We start from the raw sequence: 25,422 nt of genomic DNA, 5'->3' as shown, positions 1-25,422 counted from the left end.
ACTAATACTTCCAATTTAGAGCTGCCTGCTCCAAACCCTAAAACAGGGGTTAGAGGGTCAAGAGCGGCCCTGGGGTCCAGTCGCCACCTGGTCCTGGACACTGGTCCTGTACAGGTCCTGAACACTGGGTGCCACTCCTCAAATTAGTGCCCGCCCCCAACACTGGGCTACGCCCACGTGCCGCTCTACCCACACATGGTCTATGTTAGGCCACGCCCCTGCACGGAGCGCCAGATCCCTTGAACTCCTGGCCAACTGATGACACGCCTCCGTTCGGGCGGCCTACACATCTCCGGACTCGGTACCAGTCACCGCAGGCTAGAGCCGTATTCCTGCTGTCACCTTCAGGAAGACTGGGGAGCAACCCTAACACAACGCCACCCTTTCCCACCGTGGGCCTGCGGAAATAGTGTGTAAGGCGTTCACACCCACCCCGCCGCCACTGGCCCGCAGGGGCGTCCGAGGTGCAGCCCAGCGGCTCTAGGAACCCTGGAGCTGGTCGACGGAATCCGCCCGAGCCCTTTCTCACGTGAACCAACCCCGGAAGCAGAGCCTCTTGGGGGGCGCTCACATCCGGGTTATGCACATCCGGGAGCCGAACCCACGGCAGTTTCTTCAGGATGGCGGGAGAGTGGAGTAGCCTGTTAGAAAGGTATGAGCAACACCCTCGAGACCTCGAGTTCTTCAGAGTTCTGGTAGCCTTCCTCAGAAAGGCTGTGTCCCTGTTGTAGAGATGGAGAAACAGGCTTGGTTAGAGGCAGTCTTTCCGTGAGAACTGAGAGGGAAGAAGCTGCGCCTGGCTTTAGGCTTCCCCTACTCCTTGGGCAGCACTCTGGTAGTCAGAGCTGCCTCAGGAGTCCGAAGGATTTGTGTCTTGCCTGGAACGGTTACTAGCTGGGTAGTTTTGGGCAGGTTGCTTCCCGTCCCGCAGTCTTCTTTTCCTCCCTGCTTGTCTGAAGAGCGGCACCTAACAGTTGTTTAATAAAGGCTAGTTTGAAACCAGGTCTTTGTAAGAGGAAAGGAAGCCACTGATTTGAAATCTTTAGCTAAATGTGTTTGTGATAATTTTAACATAAAGTTAACAAAAATTGTCATCTAAAAGTTATTTGTGTCTTTATTTTTGTTTGCGCTGGGTCTTGGGTCTTCCTTGCTGTACTCAGGCTTTCTCTTGATTCAGTGGTGGCGGGGAGCTTCTCATCGTGGTGGCTTCTTTTGTTGCAGAGCACAGGCTCCAGGGCGTGCGGTTTTCAGTAGTTGGGGTTCATTGGCTTAGCTGGCCCATGGCATGAGAGATCTTCCCTGACCAGGGATTGAACCTGTGTCCCCTGCACTGGCTGGCGGATTCCCAACCACTGGACCACCAGGGAAGTCCAACAAATTGTCAGATTTTTAGTTGGCATTTTATGCTGGTGTTTAGGACCACGGGTTAAATTGGGTGGAGGGATCATTTTCAGCATACAAATCAATGATGTGTATGTGTGCTAAGTCGCTTTGTGTCCAACTCTTTGTGACCCTGTGGACTGTTATCTGCCAGGATCCTCTGTTCATGGGATTCTCCAGGCAAGAATACTGGAGTGGGTTGCCATGTGCTCCTCCAGGGGGTCTTCCCAACCCAGGGATCCAACCTGTGCCTCTTACATCTCCAACATTGGCAGGCAGGTTCTTTACCACTAGCTCCACCTGCTGCTGCTGCTGCTGCTGCTAAGTCGCTTCAGTCGTGTCCCACTCTGTGCGACCCCATAGATGGCAGCCCACCAAGCTCCCCCATCCCTGGGATTCTCCAGGCAAGAACACTGGAGTGGGTTGCCATTTCCTTCTCCAGTGCATGAAAGTGAAAAGTGAAAGTGAAGTCGCTCAGTCCTGGGAAGCCCACAAATCAATGACAGTACATGCTAAATGTCGAAAGCAAAACTCCCAAGCAAAGGCAGTCTTCTCCCCTAGTAATACTAGTTAAGAGCATGTAACGTTGACTCCCTCTGTGTGCTGAGATGCCTCCCAGGCCCTCGATATTCATTGATTGAGGCACTGCTCACCAGGGAGTTTGTGTTCTTTCTTTCCTCTCTTGTATGGAGGAGGAAACTAAAGCTCAGAAATAATGACTTTTCCAAGGTCACATTCTCTGGGTCAAATAGATCTCTCCAGCCCCAAGCCTGCCAGCCCATTTTTTATCAGGGACTGAACCATGGATTCAGATCACTTGAGCCAAAGACCTGAAGAAAATGTCACTGACCAAGGCAAGAAAACTCAAATAGGTGGGTGAGGGTATAAAATGGAGTCAGAGGGAACAGCAAAGTATGCCCTCTCACAGGCAACAGGTCAGAGAAGAAGGAGTCCCGCGAGGCTCAGCTGCTGTCCTGATTCTTCTTCCCTATTCCAGGGCAGCCGCGTCTGAGGACCAGCCATGCTGAGGACCCAAAGCCTGTGACCGCTGCATCTCCTTCCAGCTGAGGCCAGTCACCATCCTCAGCAGCTGACATCACAAGAAAGACTTGGGCACCTCGGGGAAGTACTCAAGGGATCCCTTCCCTGAGACGTGGAGCATCAGGGCAGAATGCTGAGGGCCCTCCTCTCTGGCCTAGGGTGGAGGAAAGGCATTTGGGGGTGTGCCTTCAGCTCATGGCAACCCCATCAGCCTCCGGCTGGGTTGAGTGCCACCGAAGTGGTCAGCCACTGGACAGTGGTCTTTGAGGAGAAGGGCATCCCTGAGGCCCGGGAATCCAGTGAGTACATCGTGGCTCATGTCCTTGGAGCCAAAACAGTTAAGTGCAGTGTTGTCAGGAGGGCAGGAAGTGGGGGGAGGGAGGCCCTGGGGAAGGGACATCCAGCCTTTTCCACTCCACTGAGAGTGCTGAGCTGAGAATGATGGGATTTTTCTGAAGGAATGTCTTAGGCAAATACTTAAGTCATCCATCCAAGAAACGATTACAGTGTGTGCCGGGCACTAGGGCTTCAGGGATGACCAGGGTGGCCAGTGTTGGATCCACAAGCATCATCAGTGAAAGAAACCTGGGTCAGGGGAGCCAGCTACTCATGTTCTCTATGGGTCAGTTTCAGAGCCTGAGGCCAGCACTGCGGACCCAACCCCTAACCCCTTGGCAGCTACAGTGTATCCAGGAGCTGAGTAGCTACCGATTGCAAAGGTGAGTGCCATGGACCAAACCTGAGGGCTCTGAGTGGGGAGCAGGGTCCAGCTTCCTCCAGCCCCACCAAGTTCACGGTCAAGGAGGAAGAAAGTGTCCAAGGACTCAGAAAGTATTGGGATGAGAGTGATGAGAGAGGGGTCATGGTAGTAAATAGAAAGAAGATGGGCTTGGTTAGGAGTTCCAGGGCACAGGAGGTGTGACCGTACCCGACACATTTGGCCACAGTGGTGTCCCCACCGAGACATGGCCCTGTTAGTCCATTTGCTGGCACTGATGATCACCTTCTTCCCCCTCTGCAGGATGCCTGTGCAGTACATCCTTGGTGAATGGGACTTTCAGGGTCTCAATCTGAAGATGGCACCCCCAGTTTTCATCCCTAGGCCAGAAACGGAGGTAGGTGTGCCCGCTGGACTAGACAGGATGGGATGAAGGAGTTCAGGGTGCCTGTCTTGTCCCAGACTTCCACCAGGGGGCGCTGGGGCCCCATTATTGCTATCTTTTAGAGACAGCACCCTTCCTGGCTGGCTGGATCGGTGGGGTCAAAAGGAAAGAGGTCTCTTGCTGGCCTCCTTGATTGTCATCATTTCCCAGGCCACTGTCCCAGCCTTTGGCTGTCAGTGGCTCATGATGGCCCAACTAGTGCTGCCCTCCAAGTAGTCAGCCTATTCCCGTCATTTCCCTAGGAGCTGTCCCATGGGCCCATAGCCAACCGAACCCGTGGGAAACAAGGGCCTCCTCTTCCTCAGGAGGTAGGGCGAAGTGGAGAGGGCTCCTGCTGAACACCTAGAAGCCTGGGGCAGCTTTGTGACCTCGGGGAGCTTACCGCTCACCCCCTCTGGACCCAGATAATGAGAGGGTTGGGGTTCCAGACCAGGGAATTGTTCGAATCCTTTTACCTTTTCCATCCACTTTCTAGTCAGATCACTGCTTGTGTTTCTCAGTTTACTAGGACTGAGGAATGTGTGGTCCCAACATGCTTTCTGTAGGTGAGGCACCTTAATCCTGGGAGAAATGCTTTCTAGGGTCTTGGGCTTCCCCTGACCTTGTAGGTGGCGGAGCTGGGAGCCAGAGAGAGCAGAACAGGTGGCAGGGTAGGACAGTGGGGGCTGATAGGCAAGTCAGAGGGCACCAGGTTCTGAGAAAAGGCACACCCATTTCTGGGGAAGATCAGACCTCATCCACCTGCTCCAGCCAGGGACCCAGAGCCCCTTCTCACTTTCCTAGCTTCCCCCCGAGCCGAGAAACCCTCTGACCCCACCGCCCTCTACATCATGTGGCTGGGAGGCCAGGTCCTCACCTTACCGCCCAGTGTCAGGGTAGGGACAATAGGGAGTCTGAGACCTTGCTGAGGTCACAGGGCTGCCTGGACAGGGGGCATGAGGCAGCACTTGGACATCCTGTCTCCTGGGTCAGGGCCCCTTCCCTCACAGGGGCTGCCCCATCTGGGACTGGATGAGCTGGGATGGGTGCAGAGCCAGAGCAGGATGGGCCTGCTACCTGCAGGCTTTGAGGGGGCCAATCTGTCACTCCTCCAAGCGTGCAACATCTGGCCAGGAGGTCACTTACCATCCCCAGCTGCCCAAGGTCAGGGCATTGGAAGGAAGCTACCATGATGACCTTTGAGTCCCTTTAGAGCTGACCTGGCACCAGCTGCATGTTTCAGGGTTCTGAGTGTTGGGTGTGGACTTCTGGTTCCCGTATGCGCCCCCCACCCCTCCCACCGCCCCCTGCCTTTCCTGGGTGGATCTGGGCCAGGAGAGCAGCTCTGCTGTCAAGGGTGGGGGAGGCGGGGGAGAGGAGGGAGGCTGCGGTGGGGAGGCCAGGTCCTTGCCTCACTGTGCACACATTTCTCAGAACTTGCCAGGTTGCCCCAGTGTAAAGCCGCATCGGGGGTGCCTTACCAAGAACTTGAGAGGACGTGGCCTGTGGCGGGGAGTGGGGAGAATGAGTGCGCGGGAGGGGCCGTGCTGCTTGTGTTCTCTCCATCCATTGAAGGGTGGTTTCTGATGATGGCTGCAGAATTCTGAAATGCAGAGTCGTAGGCGGCATGTGGCCTGACCAGTTGGGTTTTCCCTGGGGGTGGGAAGGTGCTGCAGTCCCCAGCCTGGTGGTATGTACAGTAGGAAACCCAACGCTGGAAGCGTGAACTGTTCTTGCCCAGCTTGGTGGGATGTGGGAGGCTCAATGCCCTGTCTGTGATTAGCTTACAGGAGGCAATGCCCCCTTCCTGGGGCGCCCCATCAAGAACGTAATGCCAGTGTGGGTGTTCCTGGCACCCAGGTTCTGCTGAGACCTTGGGCCAACCTCTTCAGGGCTTTGGAGTCCTGTGGAGGCAGTGGCTCCAGGCAGAGCCAATAGCCGCATGCTCTTTGCCTCCTTCCCACGTTCCCCTCTGCTCCCATCCTTCTGTGTTCTTGGATTCTTCCCTTGTTCACCTGGAAAAGGTGCCCTGCGCCTGCGACTGGCTCGATTTTCAGTTCTTCCAAGGAGCCACCAACTCTCAGATGAAGAGGCACTTTTCTAGATGAGGAAGAAAGTTTCTGGACCTGTTAAGAGTGATCTCCACCCCTACCCACTGTGCCTCAGGTGGTCCTACAGCCAAAATGATCCCTCCATGGTTTGGAGTGTGAGAGAGGCGGAGGGCACTGGTGGCCCAGTCTCTCAGATTCATGCCTTGCCCAGGGTAGCCATTCACACATGTGGTGTGTGTTTCTGAGGTCGGGGTGTCTCTGTGAGGTGGCTGGCCAGTGTGGTTGACTAAGGGGTCATTCTCCAGCCAGGGTAAGTCTACGGAAACCAAGAGAAGTTCACACTCCTGACAAGTTTCATCTGTCCGACTGGCTGCTTAGTACTTGGTCTCACCACTGAGACCGCAGGCTCCCGGCCACAGCCCTAGACTGCTGGCTTTGTGCTGGCCCCAGTGCTGTGGACCCAGCTTGCTGCCAGCACCCCAGTTCCCCAGTGGTGCCTGGTACGGGGATGGTGGGAACAAGTAAGGGGAAGCCCTTTCTGGCTGGAGATGGGCTGTCTCACCTTTTGGTAGCAGTTTGGTGCAGAAGGGGCTTGGAATCGGAAAAGTTGGACCCACTGGCCAAGTTCTACCTGCCTGGTACTTGCTACCCTGGTGACAGGTGAGCTTTGCTCCTGGGTTGGGGTGCCTGGGAGGATGAAATACTTCTGGGGACTCACCACTGAAGAACTTAAATGGAAAATGGGTCTGAGTGATCTGGAGCCTGCTGCTCTGTTGGGCATAACTGTTGCCATTGAGACTTGGACGGACAGGGGAGTCTGAGACTTGGAGGGTAACTTCCTGCAGCCACTGAGAGCTTGCCCAGCCCTTGGGGAGTAGCCAAGAGGTCTCTTTGTGGGCCAAGCTCTGCCTGTGTGGGACACACTGGTGGGATAACCCCTGGGCTTTGCATCATGGAGCGTTCAGTCTGGCGGGAGAAGCACACCCCACCCTAGACCTAGGCCCATGGTGAAGAAAGTCATGGGAGAGAGCCTAGAGGAAGTGGCTGTCTTTCATATGAGGGAAATACCCAGTTCCTGACCCCTTTCCTCATTCCCTGAGCCAACCCTGCCTGGAACCCCAGGAGTCCTCAGCCCCCAGGGGGCCCTCTCCAGCCTTCTTCCAGAGGGCAGGTCCCTTTGAGAAGGGACCGTACTGCCCTTCCCCTGCTCCACACCTGGCTCCTTGAGCGCCCACTCTACTGCTGTTTGGAAACATTTGGGCCAATGGGCAGCAGTGGCCCGTCACCCTCACCTTCATGCTATATTGGCTCCCATGCACAATCTGCAGGTGGCAGATAGGTGAGTGAGACTTGAAACTGTAGTTTCTAAAGTGACAGTGTCTGAAGATGTTGCCCCACCACCAAGGCAGGTACAGTGTAGTTAGGTACCTCCTACTCTGCCATGCCCACTTATCCTATGCCCTGTGTATGCCACAGCCCCCTTCAGATACGGGGCTCAGGTAAGGCTGTATCACCCCTCCCGCCCACAGCCCCTCCTGGAGGGAATTCCCTGTCCCTTTGACCTTGGGGCCTCTCTGGGGAGGCTGTGAGGAAGCTGGGGACACATTGGCCCCTTGGCCACTATGAGCTGTAGGCCAGCCTCCTGGTGAGACCTTGACCCCTGGGCCTCACTTTCCTCAGTAGGGTTTAATTAACAGATTAATACAGGGAATGTTCTAGAAGCAGGGCCAGGCACAGAGTGAGTGGCCAGGGACCATCAAGTATGATTCTTAACTTTGGTATAAGCACAAAACAAGAGGCTATCTCTAAAGAGATTAGCTGGGGCTGACTGAACACCTACCATGTACCATGCATGGGATCAGTGCTTCATGAATATGCTTCTGTTGAATCTCCATTTGTCCTCAGTGAGGTGTGTTATCCTTAGCTATGCTCATATTTACAGACAGAGAAACAGAGACATAGACAAACAGTGACCTGCCCATAGCCCCAGCTGACATGAAGTTCAGTCTGGCTTTGGTCATCCCCCTCCTCCATTCACACAGGGGCAGATCAGCACCAGCTCTGAGATCTGTCTGCCTTGCAGGAGCTGGTTGAATGGGTGCTGGAGGAAGTGACCCAAGGACCCCGTGTGGTGGGAGCTGAAGGCGGCCCCCTCATCTTGGAGGTGGGCTGTGGATCAGGAGCCATCTCCCTCAGCCTGCTGAGCAGGCTTCCCCAGGTGAGCCCTCTGTGCATGGGTAGACTGACTGGCACTTGCTGCCCTTGCTGCTGGTCCTTCCCCCGCCTCTCTCTGTCAGAGCACTTAGGGGGAAATAACGGGAAGTAGGAAGAAGACACCTGCCCCAGCCCACATGGTCACAGCCTCTAAGTCCCATGCCCTTCCATCTGGCCAGACTTTGGCCACAGAGAGGGAAAAGCTATTGAGTATCCCCTTCCTATTCTAGTAGAGAGTTGGAGGAGGGCCCTGGTCCCCAAGCCTGGTCTCTGAACATCCTGCCTCCCATGTACCCTTGTTCTTGGGGCAGAGCCGAGTCACTGCTGTGGATAAGGGAGAAGCCGCCATCTGCCTGACCCATGAGAATGCTCAGAGGTAGGTGGGCTTGAGGGCAGAGGGTCAAGGTGGGGGAGTCAGATTTTAGGGCCTGATTTCAACCCCTGTCTAGGTATCAAACCCACTGACCTTCATGCCCAAGAAGGAGGAGGCAGTGGAGGTGGCCTGGTGTAGGTGCCACAGGGTTACAAATAGACAGTGGACAACCAGGTTTCTTGCTGGTCCAAGAAGGGTTTAATCTCCCAAGACTTTGTAGCCAGGGGTAGGAGTCTGTTCCCACCCACCGTGCTCACCTCTCCCTTCCTGTCTCTCCAGGCTTCGGTTGCAGGACAGGATTCAGATCGTTCCCTTCGATGTGACCTTAGGTACCTTTCCCAGTCCTCTTCCCTGGGTGGAGGTCCTGGGTCCAGGTGCTGCTGGCTGAATGAGGCACTCTACAGAGATGGAGGGAGGGTTTCTCCGACCTTCATTCACTCACCCACACACACAATCTCAGACCAACCCTTGCTGAGGACAGGCGAGTCCCCTTTGCCTCCTGGGCTGACCTGACCCATGAAGGAACCAGCCAGAAGATCTTTTTTACCTTTCGTATCCTCCATGGTGAATGAGTTTAATTAGGGCTTGCTATTGTCAAGAGATAAGCAGAAGCTCTAGAGAAATCCTGGGGACCAAAATACTTGAGTGTCTGCCTGGCCCATACAGCGTGTCCTGGGAGTTCTGGCTCCATTTCAGATTCCGTCACATCCCCACAGGATCCTTGAGCTTCATGTACTGTCTCCATGGAGTGTGACACCTGGTACAGGATGGGGCCAGTAAACAGAGCCACTAGAAATCAACTGGCACAGGCCAGGCTTGCCCTCCATATACTCTGTGTTGGTTTTGAGGCAGAGTGTGGCAAGACGAGTGGGGCTGCAGAGAACAGAGGCTCTTGCTTGGCCAGGTAGTCAGAGATGGCTGCCTGAAAATGGCACTTAAACAGTGTTGCTTATTGGGGAGATTTTTAACAGGAAAGAGAGAAGTCAGGGACACTCCAGGCCATGTCAGAGCATATATACTCCCACCCAGGCTGCCGGCTGGGGTCCTAGGATCCTAATCTGCAAGTCTAGTTTATCAGGTCCAGAGATAGTGCCGAGATACGTGACTTGGGGTAAACCCAAGATATGTGACTTGGGGAGAGGGATTACCCAAGGGCCACAGTGCGTGGATCTTCCACCTTTCACCTTCCATTCTCGGCCGTGTGTTCCCTTTGACCACAGTGGAGAGCTGGGCACACCTTCTACCCTGGGGCCCTGTGGACCTGGTCGTCAGCAACCCTCCCTACGTCTTCCACCGGGACATGGAGAACCTGGCTCCTGAGATCCTCAGGTGTGGGGTAGACCAGGGAGGCCAGGCCTGAGGACTAGTGGAGTGGGTCTGCCCTGGAGGACCACTCTGGGAGGGAATGCGGAGGCGGGGGGACTGAAAGGAGCAGGAGTGTTGAAAGAGAGCCTCACTCTGGAACCCACAGACCTACTTGGCTTCAGCACCTGCCTTCCCACTTAAGACCACTGAACCTCTCTGAGCCTTGGTTTCCTGCCTCTGAAAGGGGACTGGTGGAGCTTTGTTGGGCCAGGGGGTGGACTCGGTGATGACTAAGATCGCAGACAACAGTATACGATACTTGGAAGGTGCTCGGACAGGTGCACCATTTTCCAGAAGACCGAGGCCTAGAGACGGAAGGTGACTTGTCCAAGATTGTTTGGGGGCTTAGCTGGAAAACTGGGACTATGAGCCTACTCCAGGCTTTTCACTGAGCCATCCTGCTCTCAAATGAGCTGAGAACCAGGGGTCGCCCAGGAGCCTCTGGAGGAGGCCATGGTAATGTGTGTTAGGGTGCTGGCTGGCTTCCCACTCCCTGATTTTTAGGAGTGATTAGTGCCAGCTCTTGGCTTCCCCAGGCCAAGAATAGGAACATCATTGTGGGAAGACCCTCATGCCCTGAATACAGTCAGTCAGTGGGATTTGCTGAGCATGCCCAGCACTGCTCCATTTGAGGGGTGCTGGTGGAGGGGGGCATTGGAGCTGCCACCATTTGGGGACCTCTCTCTGGGATCTCAGACTTTGACCCCAGAATATAAGTTTCATAGAGCTCTCTATGGAAGCCCTGTTCAGCTTCCCCATACTTTGTATATACGTCATCCCAGGCCCTCACCTTCCACTGTTTTCCTCTTCAGATATGAAGACCCAGTAGCCCTGGATGGTGGTGAGGAGGGCATGGACATCATTACCCACATCCTGGCCCTGGCTCCTCAGCTCCTGAAGGACTCTGGGTATGGAGGGGGTGTCTTCTGGGTCTGACCTCTGCAGCCTTCTCCCCCGCAATGTGTACTGGGCCTGCTTTGGCCGTCATCCCTCCCAGCTCAGGCAACCCAGAAGTGCAGGTCCAGCCTTGCCCAACTGAGCTGACCCATTTCTCTCTCGCGTAGAAGCATCTTCTTGGAAGTGGACCCACGACACCCAGAGCTCGTTGGCAGCTGGCTTCAGAGCCAGCCTGACCTGCCCCTCAGTCTTGTGGCTGTGCGCAGGGACTTCTGTGGGAGGTGAGACTCAGCCCTGTCCCCAGCCCCACGGACCAGCCATGCTGGTCCTTCACAGCCCTGGCCATGGAGCAGGTACGCGCTTCCCACTCCCTGCTCATTCCCCAGGGCCCAGGTAGTAACTGGCCACTTGTCCCTGTCTCTCTAGGCCGCGGTTCCTACATATCAGGAGGTCTGGGCCACAGCGTGGTTCCCCTGTGGATGCCTGGCCAGGGCGCCAACCTGCCAGAGTGCCTGGCTGACATTTCTACCAGGAATGCTACTTGGAGGGAGATAGATGGTGCTGTCCAGAACCCCAGATGCTTGTGGCATTTCCCATGGCTCTGTGATTCTCCATGCTCCATGATTTCTAGGAGACTGGGGAATAGGAGCAAGGGTGGGAGTGTCCTTCCTGGGGCAGCAAAGGGCAAGGGTGCACAAAGACCCACAGTGCAACTCAGGAGCTGAGCAGACCCAGGTTCCCAGTCTGGCCCCATCGTGTCAGTGTGGCCAAGGCAGGTTGCTGTGTCTTTAGGGGAATTGCTCTGGGGATGTTGGAAGATACGGCCAATAAAGTGGCAAGAGACCAGCAAGTGATGGCCTAATGTTTTGTTATTGGGATGTGTGGGTCCCCTGATGCTTTGCCCCTAGGCTCTGCTGGGGGTGAGAGCATCCTTCTGCCCGAGCAGGTCTGGCTGGCAGGCCCCAGCTGGTGGGTTTGTGGGCGGCAGTGTAGAGACAGGCACGTGGTTGCTCCTTCTGGCCTTGAAGCTGGGGTGCTTGGCACTGAGTGGCTCCCTTCTGAGGGCTGGCTTAGCTGTTCAGTGGCTCGGGTACACTTAACAGTCCCCCCACACCCCCCCGACTGGGCCTGGGCTCAGAGCACAGGAGCTTCATCTGAGCTTGAGCTTGGGGATGGCGCCTGCTTCCTGGAGGGGGCACGGCCAAGGGGCCTTGCTGTGCAGTTCTATGGTCACATTTCCACATTTACTTAATTGAAGGCTTGAGCCAGTGAGGGGTGCACAGGGCTCATGTTTGCTTTTTATTCCCATAGTTTCTAGGTAAAACATCCCTTCCAACTCAGCTTTGGGGTTTCTGAAAACCTCTCCATCCCTGGTTGTAGCTGGGAAGAGTGAGAAGCTGAGCCAGAGTGAGACCTGCACCCTAGCTCTGGTCTGCAGACGTGTGGTTTCCAAGAGGCCTAAAGTCCCAGCCCTTCTGTCAGCAGTGACAGGAAACCTCTAGGCTGGCAGGTGCTGGTGTTAGCCTGCATCAGGGGAGGTCTCGGGGAACATGGCAGGCTAGGCTCGCTCATTCTGTTGAACTCCCCCTCCCATCCGCCCAGCCCAGTCATTTCAAGGGCCTGACCTGGTGATGTGGTGGCCAGAGGCAGTGTGATCTGGTAGACAGCATCCTCTGATGGAGCCAGGAGGCTGGGTTCCAGGGCTGTGTCTTGCAATGGGACCTTCCCTGTGAGAAACTGGCTCTTCTGGTTCCAAGGCCACCGCAAGGTGGCAGCCGTATTTTGCTCTCAGCCAGGTGAATTATGCATCTGGTATTGGAGGGCCCACTCCCAAGAGAAGACATGGCCTGCCTGAGTTCCTGTGATGGGAGGAGGCCAAGTGGCAATGGGAAGTTAGGTCCCTGCCTTGCGGGGAGTCTGTTTGCTGGAGTCACACCTGGCCTGAGCGACTCCCTCGCTGGTCATGGTGTTTGCCTTCACAGAGGCCACACTGCAGTTCCCAGCAGCACTCTGTCCTGCTCCTTACCCAGCCTAAGCTGGGTGGACCTCGAGGTGCCCATGGCTTCCTTTGAGGAGGAGCCAGAGACTCCCCCTTAAGACTGCTCCAGAAGGAGCCTGGAAGGGTGAGGTAGGCTTTCAGAGTCCCCATGTGCTCCCAGACCTCTGCCTACCTCACCAGTATTGCCCTTCCTCTCCTCCTACCCCTGTCCTTTGGCTCTAGCTGTCTTCACAACATCTCAGGGTAGCTGCCCTGACCTAGCAGTCTGTTGCCTCCTTATCCCACAACCCCGGCTTCCCTGATGGTCCTACCCTTCTGGCATCAGGCCCGTTACCGAGGAAAGGCCTTGGCAAGCATGTGGACATGGCTTCCCAAGAGGACAGAATGATGCAGAGTGAGAGTGTAGGAGCAATTGGGGTCACTGAAGCAGGAGGCACCCTTGGGGAGAGTTTCCTCCCATGAGGCCTGAGAACCCTGGGAAAGAAGTTTGTGTCAAGTGAACCTCGGTCCTCAAGCCTTCAGCCACTGGCTTGATTGAAACTTGGGCGTTGAGGTCCAGTGTTGAAGCCACACCAGCCTGGGTGCAGAACCTGGCAACTGCCTGTCACTAGGGTGTGAGGGGATAAGTGACTTCCCCTCTCTCAGCCTTAGCTTCCAAGTCTAAGAAATGGAACCAAGTGCTTTATCTTGATATGATTTTGAAGAGACCATGAGTTGTACCTTTCACGGGGCACTGTGAGTGCTTTCGTTGCCTTCCTGGGAGGGTAGACATAAAGAGGGCCATGTACCTGCGTGTGTGTGTCTTGTGCTTGGCATCAACATGAAATAGGCAAAAGACATGGCAGTCTGGAAAGGAGGGAGGGCAGGGATTTCAGTCTTGGGCTCTTGACTTCTCTCTGCCCTCTGGAGATGGAGCCACCAAGAGGCTGGTGGCCTGGCAGCCAGATCTCCCCTCAGTCTCTCCTCGCCCTCCTCACCAGGGTCTGAGTGCCCTAGGGTCCACGCCAGAGAAGCCAGTGGCTCCAGCCCAGGGAAGGCCACTCTCTCCTGCCCCGTCTCCTCCCTCTTTCCTGGGGCCAGAGTCAGAGAGGAGCCGCCTCCTTCAGCCTGTGTCACGGAGCCCTGGAGACGGTAGCGGGAGGATGTGGTGCTAATGGGGGAGTCCAGGCTCTGCAAGCCCCTGAGGTCTTAAGGGATCTGCTTGCTGTCCACCCAGTCTCCTTCAGCTGGAGCCACAAGCATGGGCAGAGGGTGTAGGAGTCCCTGATGGTTGTATTCTGGGAAAACAGTTCCATCTCCTCTGACAGTGGAGGAAACCGAGACTTTGCCTCAAGTTGGCTGCTTTTCCCAGCTGCCCATGACTCTCTTCGTGGGGCCCATCTTTACTGATATGTATCCTTTCTGCTCTCCCAACCCCTACCTGAACCCTGGGCCGTTAACTGCTCCCAATCCCTGCCCAAAACCCTTGTCTGGCTCCCCATGACCTGAGTGATGTCTGTGTCTGGCCGAGTCCAGATCTGAAGGGCTGGGGGAGGATGGCTATGGGAAGGTCTTGGGGAGCCCTACCAAACCCTCATCGGTGCTCTGAGTAGGCTTCCGTTGAAACAGAGTTCCACTGCTGACTGAGTTTGGGAACTGTAGCCTGTGCAGGCAGCATGTCCCTCCCTGTCCACCTCTGGATTCTTTTTTCCACTGCCCTAGACTCCAGCTTCCCTGTGTAACTCTCCGTTCCCCAAACACCCCTCCTTCCTTTTGCCCCGGCTGTACGTTCATCAGAAATGCCCTTGCCCACCCCTGCCAATCCAGATAATCCTCTCCTTCAAGCTCCAACACAAATGCCGTCTCCTCCGGAACACCCACCCTGACCTCTGTGTTCTCGCCACCAGCCCCTAGGCCACTTCTTCCAGTAACAATGACATTCTGCCCATGCATTTGGGAGCCTTCCTGTCTCTTCTCTCTGGGGTCCCATGTGGGTCTGGTGTATCCTAAGCCCAACAGATGTCCAGTAATCCAACAGTGTGTGCATTTGCCTAAATGTAGCTGGAATTTCCCACGTGGCTCACATCACAGCCGACAGTAGCTCTCGGGTATTCTGGTCACAGTAGGGAGGGCCTGGCCTCCCAGCCAGGCCTGGCAGCTGTTTGAGTTGAGCCATAGCCAGTTTGAGGGCTCAAGTGCACCTGATCTCTGCACAGCAGCCACGCTGAGTACAGGCTGTCCTTGTCGGCAGTGGGGGCAGGCACCAGGTTTCCTGGAGCTCTGGGCCCCAGCAGCCCCCAGCCAGTGTTGGCCAGAACAGCAGCATGGTCTCCACCCTCCAGGATTCCTCTGTCCTAGGACAGGCCATCATGGGTGGGGATTGGGGCTGGCAAAGCAGTCCTCCCCCTCCTGTGGTAGGCAGGATAATGGCCCCAAAGATGCCCGCGGCTTCGTCCCCTAAACCTGGGGATACATTGCCCTACATGGCAAAAGGAACTTTGCAGATTTGATTAAGTTAAGGGTCTTGAAGTGGAAAGATGATCTTGGACTATTCAGATGGACTCAGTATAATCACAAGTGTCAGAGAAAAGGAGATGTGATGATGGCAGCAGAGGTCAAAGTGATGCCATTGCTGGGGAGTGGCCCATGAGCCGTGGGGTGCAGACAGCTCGAGATGCTGCAGAAAGCGAGGGGATGGATTCTCCCCTAGGATCTCAAGAAAGAATGCCTGCCGTCTTGCCAACACCTTGATTTGGGGCTAGTGACACTGATTTTGGATATCTGACTTCCAGAACCTGAGGTATGATACATTTGTGTTGTTTAAAACCACTAAACTCATGGTCATTTGTTGTGGCGGTAACAGGAAATTGTTAACAGATTTTGGTGAGTCAATGAGTGAGTGAGTGCTCAGTCGCTCAGTCATGTCTGATTCTTTGCGACCCCATGGATTGTAGCCCTCCAGGCTCCTCTGTCCATGGGATTCTCCAGGCAAGAATACTGTAAGTGGGTTGCCATTTCCTCCTTCAGGAGATTTTCCGGGCCAGGGATCCAGCCCTTGTCTCCTATGTCTCCCGTGTTGCAGACGAATTCTTTACCACTGCTGCTTTAATACCTAAAAGTGCAAGTGGCTCTGGAATTAGAATTTGGAAATAGGCAGACGTGGAACGAATTTGAGGTGTGTGATAGATTGCGTTGAACACTTCCTCTGAGCAGTGAGGTGGCTGGGGAAGGGAGAGGGAACCCTTATACCCAGGAGACCTGAGCTGCTTGGGCTCCCTCGAGCTGGCCCTCTGCTGGAGTGAGAGGACTGGAAGCTGCCCAGGGTGGGGCTGAGAGAGGCCAGCCTGGGATCAGGCGCGCTGGGGAATGGGACTGGGATTGGGAGAGAGCAAAGCGGCCTCCATAGCCCGTCTCCAGTCTCCAGAGGACCTCAGAGACTGGATCCAGGCCCGGTCCCGACTGCCACAAAGTCACATGGCCAGCCCAGCACCCAGGAGTATGTGAGAATGAGCAGAGTGCAAGGTGAGCAAGTACTGTGTCTGTGAATTGAGCACAACAGCCCTTGACTCCAGGCTGATCCCTCCATGGAAGCCGTGGAGGTCTGACTCCTTTCAGCCCCTAAGCAGGGTCCAGCTCCTGCTACCAGCCTGATTCAGGCTGTGTGGCTGGGATAGAATTGGGTCATTCCTAGGGATCTCAATGTGGGAGGCCTGGGTTCAATCCCTGGGTTGAGAAGATCCCCTGGAGAAGGGAAAGGCTACCCACTCCAGTATTCTGGCCTGGAGAATATACAGTCCATGGGGTTGCAAAGAGTCGGACATGACTGAGTGACTTTCACTTAACACTTAGGGTTCTCAGCCTCATGATATCCTGAAGTGAAGTGGCTAACCCGAACCTTCGACACATTAGTCCACCTGAAGCTGTGAGTGTGTGCACAGGCCGGGGCCCATGGGAAGCCCTGCTGGTGGTTGTGAGGAGAGCAGTGTTCCCCTTTGCACCCCTCTCTGAGGGGACTGGTTATCCATCACCACCACCCAGAGAACCTTTAGCATCTTTGGCCTCATAACGAGAAAACTGCTAGGGAAGAGCTTCAGATTCTGGGACTACTCCCCTTCCAGGACACTTCCCTCAGTCATCCTCCAGGGAAACAGTGTGGAAAGGCCAATTTAACAGTTCACAGAGTAGGAAAGACCAGGGAGCCTCCTTCAGCCTTGCTGGGGCCCTGGCCCTGGCCTTGACTGAGGAGAGATAGGGAAGCGGCTCAGAGCAGCTCTGCCCAATGGAAGGCGGGCCTTGTGGTGGCTCCTTCCAGGGGCCAAAGTCTCTCTCGGAGACACTGACTCTCAGAGTAGGGAATGCCACCATATTGCCCCTGGTATGCTGGGTCTGTAGCCCTCTCCTGGGGCCTGCATTCTAGGGGAATGGCGGGGTCAGACTCCCAGCCTGCTGAGGCCAAGGAACAGATTATGGGGGCTTGAGGCACCCCCAAAGATCCCTGTGTACAAATGAGAGCATTGAGGCTCAGTAGGCCAGGGCTGGGACTCAAACCCAAGGCTGTTCTCTGCCTCCCAGCTTCCAGCCCTTCATCCCCTGCAGACCCCCAACCCGCCTTGATTTCCAGGAGTAGTTCTGTCTGCCATTCCTGGGAGTCAGTATGAGGCCAGGCTATGTGGGTGAGCAGAGGGAACTCTGAGCTAGAGCTGCCTGGGCCTTCTTTCCTTTGGACTTTGCAGCTGGGCGAAGTATCTGGGCAGCCCCCAGGTCTTCCCCCTGTTCTTCCATCTTCTTGCCATCATTTCTGAGGCTCCTACTGGGCATTGAGTCCCGAGCAACTGCTTTACACTTGGTGGTGGTAATTCTCACAACCCCACAGACTGGGTTTTTAATCACATCCATGATGAGGAAACCAAGGCTCAGCAGCACGTAGTCACAGGTCAGGTCACACTGCCGGACTGGAAGGGAGGGGGAGGTCACCACCAGTGCCCATGTGAATGGTCAGACTGAGGTCAGCATAGCTAGGTTCTGGGCTGCCCCCTGTAAAGCTTAGTGCAGAGGTCCACCACCGGGGCCTGTAGATCCATAGGGCAGGAGCAGGGGTTACCAGGGCTGTTCCCAGAGGGCTTTTTTTTTTTTTTTTAAGTTTTTATTTATTTATTGACTGTGCTGGATCTTCATTGCTGCACACAGGCTTTCTCTGGCTGTGGTGAGCAGGTGTAGCTGCCGTACGCAGTCTTGTTGCTGAGCTGCTCTTGTCGTGGAGCACAGACTCAAGAGTGCTGGCTCAGTGGTTGTGGTGCATGGGCTCAGTTACCCTGCGGCACGTGGGATCTTCCCAGACCAGGGATTAAACCTGTGTCTCTTGTGTTGCAAGGTGAATTCTTAACCACTGGACCACCAGGGAAGCCTTCAGAGGGCCTGGGCCCTTCTCCTGGGGTGTGTGCAGCATAGGTTCAGGCCTCAGTCTCCCAAGCCCAGCAATGTGCTAGTCTCGTGGGAGATGACACCCCTCAGAGGAGCCTGGAAAATATGGAGACTGAATGGTATACCCTGAAGCAAGTGCTTCTGGGATTATCTCATTCATTCTCAAGACATCCCATAAGGCAAAAAGTCCGTGAACCCTCCCATTTTACAGGTGAGGAAAACTAAAACTGGGAAAGGCTAAGGAACCTATTCACATGCAGGTCGAACTGTTATTCCCTTCCAGGCTGAATAACCCTGGGCCTGATGCCATGGTCATCACACCAGGCTTGAAGAGGGTAGGGCCCAGGACAGGGTAGAGCAGGCCTGGAATGAGGACAGTCTGGGCAAAAGCCTGGGAGCCTGAAGGCACATGGGCAGGAATGTGTAGTGGTGAGGTGGTGATGATGGTGGATGCCCTTGGAGGAGCTCTGAATGCACTTTGGGAACCACAGCCTAAGGTAAAGAGTCTCAGGGTGAGTTACAGGTTCAGGTAGGCACTGAGGATATCCTCTGGCTGCCAGAAAGAGGGGTTGGGGGAGCAACTGAGGCAAGGTCTAGAGGCTGCTAGGAGCTAGAGTAGTTGACCTTCTGGAATAGAACAACTCATAACCATTGCTGAGGACCTGGATATAGGTTGGGGAGTAGCCAGTACCACAGTAGAGCCCAAGGCTCTGACTGGAACGTGGGGGCCCTGGAGCCACCATGGACTGGGGACTAGAATGGACAGGGTATCTGGAGATCCAAATGTGACCCTGTGGGGATATAGTCTAAAAGCAGCCCTTTAAATGGAGTCATGAAGACCACCCTCCCAGGTCTGAGTGCTGTCAACAACAGTAACTGGCCTCTCCATGTGTAACGGTGCCAAGTGCCACAGACACTTTGTCATAAATCCTCTGCACATGAGGTGCACCTTCCTTAGCCCACTAGACAGGTGAAGAGACCCGGGTTTAACATGCGCAACGTGACACAAGCAGGAAGTGGCCATGCTGGGGTTTGAACCCAGTTCTCTGACCCAGCTGGAAGGGGAGTGAGCAGGCCACAGAGGCCAGCTGCAGCCCAGGGCCCTGGGACCCAGTTGGGGTGCCCCCAGGGCCGACATGGGGTTCCAGGGCGAAGAAGAAAGTGGTGAGTCAAACAGAAAGCACCAGATGGGGAGTGAGCTTCCTCCCCTCCCGGCTGCCCCTGGTGCCAAACTTTCACACCCCGCTGCAGAGGAGCCCGTGGGGGAGGGGAGGGCAGTGAAAGTGCTGCTGCTGAAAGGAGACTGATGTACTCCGGATGTGGCGGGGGGAGGGAAGAGGGGGACACACTGACAGTCACCCAGACTCTGGTTCCCAGCTGACAGGTGGGAGAGGAAAGTGAGTCCTCTCTCAGCATAACTTGGTGTAAAGCCTACCAGGCCAGAGGGGAGCATTTCAGGTCCCCAGACCTGAGAGGTTCTGGGAGGAGACGCATGGATGTGGTTGTGCCTAAAACCCTTCTTGGAGTCATTGCACAGCTCAAGAACTGCTCAGGGCTCCCCACTTTCTGCTGGCACAGAAATCCTCTCTTGTCATTCCACCCAGCCCTCCTGCCCAGATCCCTAGAGCTGTGGAAGTTTCAAACCAACTTTTACATGGAACCCAACTATGTATTTTTTAAAAGACAAAAGCAGTGTCTTAAACAAATGGATTTTGTTAGTTCACGTTCTCAACATTTGGCATTAAGTCCATCATGGTGAACAGTGATGAGCACTGACGTTTAAACGGGGGGATGGGGTGGGAGCTGCAGTCTTGTGTCAGCCTCAGCTTTCAGTTTCTTGCAGTATTTGATTTCGGTGGCCCAGGACCAAGTGACCCCACCAAGTGATTTGCACAGACAAGTGGGTACAAATGGGAATGTGTTTCTGAAGGCCCCCTTGCAGTCTCTTATTCTCAGGGACCTCAGAAGAAGCCTTATGTCCTGCTCAGCCCAGACCCAGGACTCTGGACACAGGGGAAGGAGTCTTAAGTTATCATAATTTGGTGTTGTGCCCATCTGAGTGTGTGTGTCATTTTTTAAACTGGGTTTTTTCCAGTACTTAAAAATATGAATGAAAGAGAGGGAGAGAGAACGGAAAGGAAAGGAGGAAGGGAAGGGAAGGAGAAGGAAGGAATTCAGGCTTCTGAGGATGCCCTTGCTCAGGTTCTTGGTGAGGAAGCCCACCCTGACTGCTCCGCCCCCACCTGTCCTGGAGGTTCCAGTGCTGCCTCTTACTCAGCATCTGTCTCAGCAAGTGACTCTGGGCCACATACTTCTGAAAAGTCTTAGGAGTCCACAACTCCTCCTGGTTTCTGTGGGCCTTCCAGGGACTCAGTCTTGGTTCTGAGCAGGGCAGAAGGCTCTACGCAGGGGACAGGGAATAGGGGCTTCCCTGGGCTTTGTGTTGTGTCTCCAGAGGTGGGAGGACTGGGGAACCCAGTGCCCCTGAGAGCCTGGGGTTTCTGAACCTTCAGTTCTGGGAACTTGTTGTGCTTCAGAAAGAGAGAAATGAGAAGCAAAACCCTAGGGCCTCAGCGCCACCAACCCCCCCTTCCTCTCTTCCTTCCGCTGAGTCATAGCCAAGCACCCAGCACCTCTGCCTCCTTCGGGGCCATACGGGTGGGGTGGAATTCATGGTCACGTGAGGACACAGCATCTGGACAAGTCCTCTTTTCCTGCAAGTGTCTGTGCAGAGCCCTGAGTTGCTGAGCGCTAAAGCTGCCTCCCAAGCTTGGAGAAGGGGTGACTGAGGTCTTTAGTATCCTGTGTCTCCCTGCGATCCCCAGGCCAGATGTCCACCTACAAGCATTGAGCACCAATTGTAAGCCAGACAGGGTGATTCAGGTGGGGCCCTGTCCTTGAGGAACTTGTGGATTTGGACGTGGGCTCTTCCTCACAGGCCCCTCATGAGTGACTGGGTCCTTAGGCTTGCTCTGGTCAGTGGGGAGCCATGGGAGCCAGGCCACATCACACATGCCCATCATAAAGACCTGCACACGCTATGCAGGTGTCCATAGGTACGTGCAAATGCACAGGTGTAGGACTGGGGCACGTGTGTCCATGCCCATGATCATAGATGTCCACGCAGGCCCTGCATTGCATTGCGGAGCTCCAGGCTCTGGTACCCAGCTCAGGACCTTGTGTGTGTGGCCTCTGTGAGAGGCCCCAGGTTGTTGAGGGCTGAGGCTACCTTCCAAGCTGGGAGAAGGGGTGACTGAGGTTCTTAGGGAAGAGATGTCACCCTGTCTTGGAGGCCCAAGTACTGTCACTGAGTCACGAGAGTCCCTGGGAGTTTGAGTACTGTGCCCCCATTTTGTGGAAAAGAAAGCTGAAGCCCAGAAAGGGTCCCTGACTTGCCCAAGGTCACACAGCAAGTTGGGGGAGATTAGAAGGGGAACAAGCCAGACCTGGGCACCTGTCTACCTCTTTGACCTTTCTGGCCTGGCATTTGGGGCTTGGCACCCCCTGATGAGCACACTGCATCAAACTCTGGGTTGATTCAGCAAACCACCTGGGGCCCAACCACAGGGTCCTCTTGCACCTCGCCATTCCCAGGAACTTTCCCTGCACTGCGTCTTTGCCTGGGTGACCCAGCTGCCTGCAGTTCCCTCTCTCTCTCAATCAGTCTCTATCTCTCTCGGATTCCTCAAATAAGATCCAAACTTCCAAATTCTGCTTAAATGCTCCTCTACCTTCTTTGACCCCCTGTGACCTTCCCCTACCTCTAGCCTCTCTTGGCCTCTGTCCCCCTCATTCCCACCCACTGTTCACCCACCTCCTAAATATAAAATTAACCCATAGAGCCCTAGGCTGGGTGTGAGGGGTCCTTTGAGGCTGAGACAGTGGAAGCCACACCCAGGCCAGTCCAGCCCTCCAGACTTTGCAGTCACTGAGCTGGGAGAAGAGACAGCAACTCTGCTGGGCCTCACCACTTGCCCCCAACTCTGCCCCTTTGCTCAAAGCCCAGACCTGGGGCACTGTACTTGAGGTGAGATTGGTTCCTCAATCCTCAACGTTTACCATTCCGGGTTGTTTATTCCCCCACACCTTGACTACCCCTCCACCGAGGGCTTGGCCTGTGTTTCATGGGGTGGAGGGTGGGGGTCAAACAAAGAGTGGAGAACCCTCAGATTTTTGTTGGGTGTCACTCTTTCGTTGAACGACTCTGGCCAGAGCTGTCTGCTCCTTTCCAAAGCTCTTTCTCTCCATTTGGTCTCAGGAGGTGGGCAGGGGGTTGGCCATCTTTGCCCCATGAGGCTCTGAACCCCATCATGCCAGCTGTCCCCTCACTCCTCTCCAACCATGACTGGGAGCCTAAGATTGATTGTCGGACCTACCCTTGGTGCTGAAGTATGAAGGAAAAATGGACAGAGACACCTCATCAGGAGTTGATGGCCAAGTGGAAGACAGAGGCAAGTAAACAGGTCCTTATCCTTGCTGCGTGTGGTGTGTGTTCGATTACTGTCTGCTGGGCACCGTGCCAGGCCCTGGGCATGGGCGGTATTCAGATAAGGCCCTGCTCTCGTGGAGCATGTCCCCCACTGCTCAGGTTCCCACTCAGCACTTGCAGTGCTCAGCTTGAGGCTTTCCCTACAGCACAGGCCAGCTTAGGAGGTGGAATGGCCAGGGAGCTCACTCACAGGAGCAGCCCTAAGCCCGCGAAGGGTGGGAATTGGTGTACACATCCTAGCTTCCTCACCCCCTCAGGTGGGACAACCCCAAGGAGTGTTCTACACCACCTGTCAACCGGGGACTGACTTCAGTTGCCCACAGAGGGAACACACTCATTTACACACCTGCTCTGGCTTCCTTTCCTTCCCTGTCTCACGTCCCCTCCTCTCCATCAGGAACCAGGAAGACTATGATTTTACCCAGCTCCAAAGCTGCCATATTCCGAGGATGCTGGTAGATGATACAGCTTGGAAGATACTCCTGCTTGAGAAACAAAGGTTAGTTTATTTCCCACAGTAACAGTAGACAGAGGATCAGCATTTTCTTGAACCACTTTCCTGAACCCAGTGCCTGCAGCTTGACCCTATAAGGGCCAGATGATGCCTGCACATGCAGTATGTTGACAGCAGAAAAACCCTGAGATCAGGGAACCCAAATCTTTTATAACAGACTGTAAGCCAACCTGCCTAACCTTTGCCCCAGAGGCAGATACTATCTTTATTATACTAGACAATAAATAAATCTGCCTTTTTCCCTGGAAGGAGACATTATCTCTATCTTCTAAGGCTATTCACTGGAATAATCACCCTTGAAAGTATTGTTTGGAACAAGGGCAGTCAGTGCCTCTGTGAACAAATGTACAGAAAAGGGAGACAACCAGGAAGAACTGTCTCCCAATACCCTATCGGTGCTTCTTGACGTCACCTCCAAAATAAACTATTTGTGTTTGGATCTTTTTATTAATATTTATTATCTGTTTGTTTATTTGGCTGCATCAGCTCTTTGTTATAGCATGCCGGATCTTTAGTTGCACATGTGGGATCTAGTTCCCTGACAAGGGCTAGAACCCTGGCTCCCTACATTGGGAGTGTGGAGTCTTAGCCACTGGACCATCAGGGAAGTTCCCGTGTTTGGATCCTTGACCCTGAGCCTGCCTCTGGGGAAAACCCTTCAAGACTGGGAAGATGACACTAAATGAGTGTTAATGGGTTTTCTGATGTGGCTCTCATTTCTCCAGATCTGTCCTGCGAATAATGCAGGGGAGCCACATGAAGGCAGAAGTTTCCTTTCCCAGAATCAGTACTGTTGTGACTTCTTAGGAAGGTGCTCTAAAGGATTCTTGGAGTGTCATTTTTCACATTTAAATATTTAGTCCATCTAGAACATGGTGGTTGCCTCTGTGAGGTAGACATTGGACTTCATTTTTCCCCCAAATCATTCTAATATAACTTACGGGAAATTGTGCCTGGTCCATCACTAGTATCTTCTAATCTGCCTGCAACCTATTATGTAGAATATGTCACAAACACACACATAATCCATTCACAGACAATGGACTAATGAACACATGGGCATCACCATCACTGGGGATTTGACAGTCAGCACTGGCACAAAGTAAGACAAACCCAACCCACTCGTGATGACACCATTCAAGCTCCAGTGAAATGCAGGGAGGCTGCAAACCAGCCTTAGAGTTCACAGAGGGTTTGAAGGTGAATTGGAAAGGTTTCTTTCTAAAAAATAAGTAATAACTAATGAAAATTTCAAAAACTTGGGGACTTCACTGGCCGTCCAGTGGTTAAGATTCTGTGCTCCCGGTACAGGGGGCGCAGGCTTAATCTCTGGTTGGGGAACTAAGATCCTGCAGGCGGCATGATGTGGCCACAAAATAAATAGTATTTCTGGGGCTCCTGTCCTTGGGCCCATGGTCAAGGGTTAACCCGAGGGGTGGGCTGGGACTAGGCAAGAAGCCCCAAGGAGAAAAATCACCAAACATATATACTCCTCACCATGATTCTGTACTGGAGGAGGGCATGGCAACCCACTCTAAGTATTCTTGCCTGAAGAATCCCCCTGAACAGAGGAGCCTGATAGGCTGCAATGACATGTTGGGGGAGGTGGCTAGCAGGTGCTCAGTGCTCAGTGAGAGCCAAGAGTGACTGGAGGGCTCAAGGGGAGAGCAGCTCCCTGCCCACACCTCTGTCCAGCCTTGACCAGGGAGGGGTCTCCATTCTTCTCAAGGCAAACAGGTCCTGAGTGGTTAAAAGACTGTCCCAAGGTCACCCAGCCGGAGAGGGAGGCCCTTACTTCCTTTCTGTGCCTGTCTAGACATGCCCCCCAGCACCCCTTCCCAGGCCCCTGGGACCCGTGATAGGAACACTCATGGCCACTCCTCAGAGTGTGATTAGGTCCCAGCCCAGTCCCAGAACGGGGTCACAGCCTCCATGGCTTCCTGAGGGCCCTGCAACTTGTCCTCTTCATTTTCTTAAGTAAGGACGCCGAGGCTCCAGTGGGCCAGATGTGTGCTCAGGACTGCACTGCTGGGCACGGGCGCTAGGACCACACCAGGTGGCAGATGCTGCAGCTGAGGCCTGAACCCCAGCAAGGGGACAGATGCTGGGGGAACAGACTGGCCTGAAGGGGAGACAGGAGCCCTGGCCGGAGGTTGCCTGCTCATCAGTGAGGGACTCAGTGCTCAGGGCGCGCGCTGGGGTCCCATCTTGCTCTCCCTCCTCCCCCTCAGCCCATCACGACCTGGCTGCTCACCAGCCTGGCCAGTACTGCCACCGAGCATCGCCCAACGTCCTCCTTTGACCTGCGCCCCTCCCCTGCACGCCGCCCCTCCTCCCAGGCACACACACCCTTCCCCCATATTGCTTCCCACTGCCCACTCTGTGCCTGTCCTAGGCTGGGTGCTGGGTACCGTAAGATGTTGTACCAGACCTGGGCCTGCCCTGGCAGACTCAGTGCTGAGACAGAGGAGTCTACGGAGGCACCTGCAGTCAGGGAGGGTTTCCTGGAGGCGTGGATTCCCAGCTGTGGCCGCGGTGCCTCCTCCCCCTCACCTGG

General features: G+C 54.7%; 1 protein-coding gene across 12 annotated transcripts; it reads left to right on the top strand.

Moving 5' to 3' along the window:
- The first annotated feature begins 244 nt into the window (after nt 1-244).
- HEMK1 (HemK methyltransferase family member 1) lies at nt 245-24,274 on the top strand. Of its 12 annotated transcripts, none has more exons than XM_070360518.1 (12): nt 245-652; nt 2,378-2,758; nt 3,049-3,140; nt 3,443-3,536; nt 7,698-7,832; nt 8,062-8,204; nt 8,481-8,530; nt 9,422-9,530; nt 10,379-10,474; nt 10,634-10,744; nt 22,121-22,313; nt 22,749-24,264. In XM_070360518.1, exons 2-11 carry the CDS (start codon nt 2,552-2,554, stop codon nt 22,248-22,250), a joined length of 1,167 nt encoding a protein of 388 aa, XP_070216619.1. In that variant the 5' UTR covers nt 245-652; nt 2,378-2,551; the 3' UTR covers nt 22,251-22,313; nt 22,749-24,264. The 12 variants fall into 12 exon arrangements, with proteins under 12 accessions (XP_070216619.1, XP_070216617.1, XP_070216616.1 ...); XM_070360516.1 differs by having other exon boundaries at nt 10,631-10,744; nt 22,121-22,325; nt 22,749-24,260; XM_070360515.1 differs by having other exon boundaries at nt 10,631-10,744; nt 22,749-23,353.
- Nucleotides 24,275-25,422: the final 1,148 nt, after the last annotated feature.

The sequence above is a fragment of the Bos mutus genome, chromosome 22 (genome assembly GCF_027580195.1).
Source record: "Bos mutus isolate GX-2022 chromosome 22, NWIPB_WYAK_1.1, whole genome shotgun sequence".
NCBI lineage: Eukaryota > Metazoa > Chordata > Mammalia > Artiodactyla > Bovidae > Bos > Bos mutus.
Note: the sequence above shows the minus strand (reverse complement) of the source record. Positions and strands in the feature narration are given on the sequence as shown.

Coding starts and splice junctions, on each gene's coding strand:
- HEMK1 (XM_070360516.1), top strand. CDS start 2,552: ATGCTGAGGGCCCTCCTCTCTGGCCTAGGGTGGAGGAAAGGCATTTGG. Junction 8,205..8,480: donor ACCCATGAGAATGCTCAGAG/GTAGGTGGGCTT, acceptor CTGTCTCTCCAG/GCTTCGGTTGCAGGACAGGA. Junction 8,531..9,421: donor TCCCTTCGATGTGACCTTAG/GTACCTTTCCCA, acceptor CTTTGACCACAG/TGGAGAGCTGGGCACACCTT.